General features: G+C 35.4%; 1 protein-coding gene across 1 annotated transcript in view; it reads right to left on the reverse strand.

Annotated features, from left to right (window-relative positions):
* Window positions 1-8,783, reverse strand: part of LOC128552749 (uncharacterized) — a gene marked incomplete at its 5' end in the record, with an annotated part of 37,948 nt that extends 29,165 nt beyond the window's left edge. Inside the window, 2 exons of the mRNA XM_053533806.1 lie at window positions 7,681-7,717; window positions 8,268-8,783. Of these exons, the coding sequence (XP_053389781.1) occupies window positions 7,681-7,717; window positions 8,268-8,783 (553 nt within the window). The remainder of the gene's footprint in view (window positions 1-7,680; window positions 7,718-8,267) is intronic.
* Window positions 8,784-9,192: the final 409 nt, after the last annotated feature.

Genomic DNA, 9,192 nt, shown 5'->3' on the forward strand with positions numbered 1-9,192 from the left:
AAATCCCTTGAAGGATTTTCATGAAACTTGGGTCAAATGATCATCTCATCAAGACGATGTGCAGAACTCACGAGTCTGCCTTGTCAACTCAAGGTCAAAGGTTTGAGCCTTCCATTTTGTGTCCGCTCTATATCTCCTAAAACCCTTGAAGGAATTCTATAAAACTTGGGTCAAATGATCACCTCATCGAGACGATGTGCAGAACTTTGAGTCAGCCATGCCGACTCAAGGTCAAGGTCACAACTGAGGGTCAAAGGTTTAAGCCTATCCACTCTGTATCTCCTAAACCCCTTGAAGGATTTCCATCAAACTTGGGTCAAATGATCACCTCATCAAGACGTTGTGCAGAATTCATGAGTCAGCCATGTCAGTTCAAGGTCAAGGTCACTGCTTAAGGTCAAAGGTTTACCTTTTCACTATCCATAGCAGCGGTAGGGAATTTAGCTGTCTTTCAGACTGCCTTGTTTCTAAATGGATTTGATTCAAACTTAAAAAAGTTGTTCCACATCATCACCCACATGATATGGCTCAAGGTTCATAATTCTAGCAGCAATATTTCATGAATTATGTTTCCCTTCTACTTAGAATTTAAGGTTCATTTCGATGCATTTTCACTATATCTCTGTTATTACAAAGAGGTTTTGATTCAAACTTAAAATAGTTGTTCCATAACATCACTCACTTCTAAGATACTAGAACCATAACTATTGCACCAGGATTTCATGGATTATCTGCTTTTTTTACTTAGACACTCGGGTTAATGTTTGGTGCATTTCACTCTATTGCACTTATTATTAAATAGATTTGATTAAAACTTAAAGTAGTTGTTTCACATCATCACCCACATCATATGACACAAGGTACATCACTTTTGCACCAGTATTTCATGAATTTTGGCTCTTTCTTAGTTCACCTTAGCCAAAGGCTTTTGGTGAACTTTTGTGATCGCTCATTGTCTGTCATCCGTTTTCAGTGGTCCGTCCGTCAACAGTTTCAAGTATCAAGTCAAAAGCTTTAATAGTAATAGAGATATCTGACTTTATCAAAAACTTGAACCAAAACTTGTAAGTAAAAAAGGGGCATAATTCTGTCAAAATTCAAATCAGATCAGAGTAATTGGGATTGTTTCTCCTGGTTTAGACTTTAATTGTAAATAAGTATTTAAAGTTTCAACTCAAAAGCTTTGATAGTAACAGAGATATTTGTCTTAATCAAAAAAAATTAACCAACGGTGACGCCGACGCCGGGGAGAGTGCAATAGCTCTATTTTTTCTTCGAAAAGTAGAGCTAAAAACCACCCCTTCAAGTTTTTAATAAAAAATTATATTGTCTCTATCATATGTTATCCTCTACACCATACCTGTCCATATTTATTTAGTGGAAACTTTTATAACCATCTTCTCAGAACAGACATGCCCTATTTCAAAATAATTTGACAAATATTTTCCTTGCATGGCCATCTACCAAAATTGTTCAAGCAAGCAGTGTAATCCAGGTGAGCAATCTGGGATCTTTATAGTCCTCTTGTTTTTATTTTAACACCACAGACTCCATATGACACCAACACATTTGTTTTACTATAGTTAACCTATAGACTTTCTTTTTTTTAACATCTCAAACCAAACTTGAGTAATTGAGGAGAAATAATGGATGCCTTGTTAAAAAATGCATATGAAATCAATCTGTAACCATGGTAACAAGTCATTAGATTTGTAACCATGACAATTTCTAAACTTACAAAATAAGATAAAATAGATATAAAACAATTAACATTTCATGATGTGTCTTTATGGTGGAAACCTGAAAAAAATATGCATTTTAGTTAATTTTTACCTTAATTTCCAGTTGTTTTGAGTGAAGAAGAGTTATCTCCCTTTATATTTCCTTTCTTATCCAAGTATTATAATGGATATTAAATGTCAAAATAAATTTCACACTATATTAGCAATGAATGATCAAATAAATTTCTAATTTAAGTTAAGTAATAACTTCAATATGACACTTTTTTAAAGCATACCCCCTTATAAAGCAAATATTCACACACTTGGACGCATGTATATATAAATCAGTATTTTTCAAAAAATACTGACTTTATTTAGATATTTGGCAACTAAATAAAGAAAATAGACATATTTTGTAGTCCAATGATGCATTTAAAAACAAAATTGAATTGGGGGCCCAAAACACCCCTTATCATACATGGTCCTTACATAATATTATCTATGCTTGTAGACGAGTCTCTGAAAGGGGACCTTGTCACTGGTCAAGTTGAAAAATGCTACTGACACATTTAAATAGGTGCTGAAGTTTTAACACACATCTCAAATCCTTCAGCCAGTTATCCCTAAGCCCAAAAGGTAAAGATAAGCATTATCTAACTTTCGCATCTACAAAATACTTGTACAATGTAACTGCATACTATCCACTGTGACACGATTATCTAAAATAACACATTGATTCCAACTAAAACCATTTTCCCCTCTAAATAAATTTCAAGACAATTAATTTTAACATTTTGACATCCAGTCAAATAATGTTAAACCATTAGAGCGCTAAAACGCATTGCAGCGGGAGACAGTAGAGAGTTTGAGATTTCAACCTTCGCCTTCCCCTTCAACGTCTCTTGCGAAGTTAACGTATGAAGTTGAAGTTCGATTAAAATTCCTTGAGATTTCAAACATCAGAATGAACCTTACTTCTTTTAATCCGCCCATTCAATTTATCCGTAATTATGATCGTTTTTTTCGTGCATTTTGATACCAATTGTCCGAAAGGGCAGGAATTTTACAAGAGGTTTTAAAAATGAAAAAATGAATATTAAATATAAAAAAAAACATTTTCAATAAATATAATCATGGCATGGATATTAGAGCGATTACCAAAAAAAAAAATAAATAAATAATAATAAAAAAAATACACACGATAAAACAATGTGAACAATGTAAAAACTCGTTAGTGTTGCTCCAAACATTTAGTTTTTATATAAAATTATGTCAGTATAGTCAGTATACAATGCACGATTGTAAATCATACATGAGAGGAAATAAAAATGATTATTACATACCTAAAATTATTTTCCATTGTGTTTCAATGGACCGCGATCGTGCAATATTTTTCCATATCATGACGCTGAACGCTTTCATATCGGACTAGTCCCAATCCCTCTCCTGACGGTCCGTCCATTGCGGATCTCGTTTCTTTAGATTTTTGATGCTATTCTGTGTTTGTTTAATTTGTAATTTATGCAACATTTTGTTTATTTTTACACTTTGATTAATCTGACCTATTAGATACTGGCATGTAGTAATTTATCAGACTGAAATGAAATGAAAGTTATAATTACGTCATGAGTTGGACTAATATAGGACGTGGAATGTTTTCTTAACGTTGTAATGGAAAGAATCGCGTGATGTCCATGGCGTCCACGCGCACGTTGCGACAACATGTTGACGTCATTTTCGCGGAAAATATTAATGCACGTCAGTTTGATTTGTTTATTGCGTTTTCGGAGATTTTTTTCCCTTATTTTTCCTGTCTTTCGTGACAGAACGATAATTAAGATATAAATTAATCAAATGATAGTGGATATGTAATAAAAAGGTTATCAACTTTGTATGTGGATATATGCACTCGTTCTTTCGCGGACAATATTGCGCTCCTAAAGTCGCGCAATATTACCGCTGCAGAACTCGTACATATATCCACATACAAAGTTAATAACCTAAAATGATCATATCTACGTGATAATGACACTCTGTATGACTCTGTATAATGCCAAACTCTCAGACAGCACAATTAAGAAATAATTTATAGCAAAACAATGCTTTATCACTATTTATACACGATGGGTGGTTATACGTCGGGCGTAATAATTTCACGAGGGCGCAGCCCTCGTGAAATTATTTCGGACGACGTATAACCGCCCATCGAAATAATTTATAGCAAACAGTGCTTTATTACTATTTATACACGATGGGTGGTTATACGTCGGGCGTAATAATTTCACGAGGGCGCAGCCCTCGTGAAATTATTTCGGACGACGTATAACCGCCCGAGTGTATAAATAGTAATAAAGCACTGTTTGCTATAAATTATTTCGATTCTAATATGTTCTTCATGGTAAAAGTTATATCAAATATGATGGAACTGTTTCTTCGCGCAAGCATGGCGCCAATAGTAGGTATTTGTTAAAACACACCAGAACCGGAAACGGTAATATACGTCTTGCGGCAGAATTCAGTTCGAGCGAACATTATTGCGAATTATTCTGCAAAGCGAATAACTAATTGAGCATGATTACAAATTAATCAAAATTTTTGTGCAATGTGACATTTCGTTTAAATCATGTTATTAAGTAAAATATTTCATGAAATTTTAAAGCGCTATTTCTTGATGCGTACATGGCGCTAAATATTTTAAGTGTCCGATAGAAACAGATTGATTTTATTTGGATGTGAAAATAAAATGTTCCACCAAATGATAATCGCGCGTAATTATTTATTTTTCAAGTAAAATGACTGTCATGCCATGTGCCTCCATCCAGATTTCAGTCTTTGATGCCGAGTATGTGGACAGAGTAGATGTAAAAAGAATGAAGTTTCGACTTTCGTGATATCACATCTTCGGACGTTCAAAACTTCACTTCATACGACAAAAAGGCCCATCTGGTATAATCGATACCGCCTGGGGACACAAATATGCCGTAGAAGTTAAAGTTTGAACAAAATCTCAAAGTTTCTCAAAATCAGTTGATAACTTCATACTTCCAGGTTCAATTCAATGTATTTAGTTAAAATCATTAGCCATACAAAACGTCATTATTCTTATACCTATTGATAGTGTTTCGCATCAAATTTAGTCTAATTATATATATGGATAATCCAATAACTTAATAAGCAGAAATCCTGAAACTGAGCTTATTATTTCGCATAGTAATAAAGAGAAGTCTTAGGCTTACGTGATATTACATGGAAAACTTTAGTAGCAACGTGTGATATAAATAAAATACACGCATATCGGTGACGTTTTACCCAAAATATATATGAGAGACGTTGAAGGGGAAGGCGAAGTTTGAAATCTCAAACTCTCTATTGTCTTTCACTTACCTTCCGTCGTCAGATAACATAAACACCAAAGAAAATAATTCATAACATACTATCCTATCTATTGTATAGACATGGTGAACTTGAGTGTTTATTAGCTAGCTCAACAGATGTACAGAAAGAACAATCTGAGACTCACACTTATGTAAAATGAGAAGAAAAAAGAACGAAAATATAATAATGCCACTTTGCATTTATGATAAATATGATGCGGATAGATGATGAATAAATTATCACACCTCGTTATCCCTCGAGTTGTAAATAAAGTCTATCTATAAATCTCCCTTAGAAGCATAGAATGCAACAAAGTAATATAATAGCAGGCTTGGTTTGACTGAGCTGTTCATAAGAGTTAATGGTAAGTGCAACAACACTCAAGCCCCCTAGCATCGGTTTAAGCGGAATTCTATTAAACTGTTATTGAATAGACTCAACCACAAATAAATCGAAATATACTCATTAACGGAGCTGATGCACGCCGTTTATATGTTACTACCATATTCTATAAACAAGAGGACCATGATGGTCCTGAATCGCTCACCTCTTCCCACATGACCCAGTTTAGAGTATGACGTCGTTTTTTCCCTATTATTTGACATAGTGACCTAGTTTTTGAGCTCATGTGACCCAGTTTTGAATTTGATCTAGATATTATCAAGATAAAAATTCTGACCAATTTTCATGAAGATCCATTGAAAAATATGGTCTCTAGAGAGGTCATAAGGTTTTTCTATTATTTGACCTATTGACCTAGTTGTCGAAGGTACGTGACCCTTTACCTAGATATCATCATGGTGAACATTCTCACTAATTTTCATGAAGATCTCATGAAAAATATGGCCTCTAGAGAGGTCACAAGGTTTTTCTTTTTTTATACCTACTGGTCTAGTTTTTGACCGCACGTGACCCAGTTTCGAAACTGACCTAGATATCATCAAGGTGAACATTCAGATCAATTTTCATGAAGATCCATTGAAAAATATGGCCTCTAGAGAGGTCAAAAGATTTTTCTAATTTTAGACCTACTGACCTAGTTTTTGACCGCAGCTGACCCAGTTTCAAACTTGACCTAGATATCATTAAGATAAACATTCAGACCAACTTTCATACAGATCCCATGAAAAGTATGGACTCTAGAGAGGTCACAAGGTTTTTTATTATTTGACCTACAGACCTAGTTTTAACGGCACATGACCCAGTTTCAAACTTGACCTAGATATCATCAAGGTGAACATTCTGACCAAATTTCATGAAGATCCATTCAAGGGTATGGCCTCTAGAGAGGTCACAAAGTTTTTCTATTTCAACACCTACTGACCTAGTTTTTGATCGCAGTTGACCTAGTTTCAAACTTTACCTATATATCATCAAGATAAACATTCAGACCAACATTCATACAGATCCCTTGAAAAATATGGCCTCTAGGGAGGTCACAACGTTTTTTCATTATTTGACCTACTGACCTACTTTCTGAAGACACGTGACCCACTTTCGAACTTGACCTAGATATCATCAGGATGAACATTCTGACCAATTTTTATTGAGATCCATTTAAAAGTATGGCCTCTAGAGAGGTCACAAGGTTTTTCTATTTTTAGACCTACTGACCTAGTTTTTGACCGCACATGACCCTCTTTCGAACTTGACCTAGATATCATCAAGATGATCATTCAGACCAACTTTCATACAGATCCCATGAAAAATATGGCCTTTAGAGAGGTCACAAGGTTTTTCTATTATTTGACCTACTGACCTAGTTTTTGATGGCACATGACCCAGTTTCAAACTTGACCTAGATATCATCAAGTTGAACATTTTGACCAATTTTCATGAAGATCTCATGAAATATATGGCCTCTAGAGAGGTCACAAGGTTTTTCTATATTTAGACCTACTGACCTAGTTTTTGATGGCACGTGAACCAGTTTCGAATTTGATCCAGATATCATCAAGATGAACATTCTGACCAAATTTCATAAAGATCCCATGAAAAATGTGGCCTTTAGAGAAGTCACAAGGTTTTTCTATTATTTAACCTACTGACCTAGTTTTTGACCGCACATGACCCAGTTTCAAACTTGACCTAGATATCATCAAGTTAAACGTTCTGACCAATTTTCATGAAGATCTTTTGAAATATATGGCCTCTAGAGAGGTCACAATGTTTTTCTATTTTTAGAGCTACTGACCTAGTTTTTGAAGGCACGTAATCCAGTTTCAAACTTGACCTAGATATCATCAAGATGAACATTCTGACCAATTTTCATGAAGATCTCATGAAATATATGGCCTCTAGAGAGGTCACAAGGTTTTTCTATTTTTAGACCTACTGACCTAGTTTTTGACCGCACGTAACCCAGTTTCAAAACTGACCTAGATATCATCAAGATGAACATTCTGACCAACTTTCATAAAGTTCCCATGAAAAATGTGACCTCTAGAATGGTCACAAGCAAAAGTTTACGGACGGACTGACGGACGACGGACGACGGACGCCGCGCGATCACAAAAGCTCACCTTGTCACTTTGTGACAGGTGAGCTAAAAACATATCTAGATTATAATGTTATCTTCAGTTACCTTTTATCTTCCCTTGAATAAATGACAGCTGCTTCGTCTGAAATAGAAAACTGAATGGAACTGACATGGACAGATGGACACATTTAAATTTAAAAGTATTGTGTTTAAATTCCGTTTACTTCATCATTCGGCTGTTCTTGCTCGGCAGTTTGTTCACATTTTTTTCTGTAACAACGAGCGAACTTTTTTTTTCTGGCGGGGCGTATGTTCTCCGTGACTATTTGATAAATGACATTGTGTCTGAAATCATTAGTCCTCCACCTCTGATTCATGTTGGGAAGTTGGCAGTTACTTGCGGAGAACAGGTTTGTACTGGTACAGAATCCAGGAACACTGGTTAGGTTAACTGCCCGCCGTTACATGACTGAAATACTGTTGAAAAACGGCGTTAAACCCAAAACAAACAAACAAACAAACAAACATTATTTTTTTCTCAAAGATGAAATTTTTGAGGAGGTCATTCCGAAGAACTACAAATTGATTTGGCATGGCCTAATAAGATAAATATCTAAGAGAAAAATACTACTTAAAGGTACAAAACAAAATGGTCACCTATCGTGGTGGAGATACAAATGTATATTACTTACCCATTTCGAGAATATCTGGTGAATCAGAAACTGGAGATAAGGGTTCCTCCTTAACAGTTATGTTTCCAGTACCTCTACCTGGCATCTTGATTCTGTGGTTCAGCAGAGCATGTCCAGAACAGGCCTTTAAAACCTTGTTAAAGCGGCCTGTTTCACATGTTACTATCACATTCACTTTTCCTTGGACCACAGCTGCATAAATCAGGTCAAACTTATTTAGCCATCCTTCAGCCGTGGAGGCGTTATATTTGAATTTGCCTGCAAATTCGTCAATAATTATAACGCTGACTTCACCAAGGATCACGTGTTTCCATTCACTTGTTTCTGTAAGAACTACACATTGATTCTCCTCATAACAAGTGGACACAAGATTCACAGCAAAATTGGTCTTTCCACTTCCCTTAGGTCCGGTGATTACGAGCGCCTTGTGTTTCTTGAACTTCTCTCTCGCTGAATCCATCAATGCTTGGTCTATTTCATCAGTTCTCCATTGTTTAATGTATGCTTCTGAATAAGCTAAAAGATAAATGAATCATTTAAAATGTTAATACATGATTGTCTTTTGAAAATTGGATTTATTAAACGAGGTAAAATGTTAGGCTGTCATAACATTGTATCATTTCATTTCAACGCGTTTACTGACTTCAAGGCGAAAATACACAAACGTAAAATTTTTTTTATCGCGTTAGCTATTTTTATGCTGAAATATAGATTTTAATTTTTGTTCTTTGCCTATTGCAGACAATGTCAATTCGAGCCACGCCTTCAATACTTGACACGACGTCAAGTAGGTGCTGAGACTTAGACGTGAGACGAAACAACTGCAACGTACCTCGAGTAAGTGTTTACTCGGTAACTCGCCAGATCCTCGTTACCGCCAAAACAGTAACCCGCGGGGCGGATATTCCCATCTACCACCAGTGAA

Source organism: Mercenaria mercenaria, unplaced genomic scaffold, assembly GCF_021730395.1.
Source record: "Mercenaria mercenaria strain notata unplaced genomic scaffold, MADL_Memer_1 contig_3118, whole genome shotgun sequence".
NCBI lineage: Eukaryota > Metazoa > Mollusca > Bivalvia > Venerida > Veneridae > Mercenaria > Mercenaria mercenaria.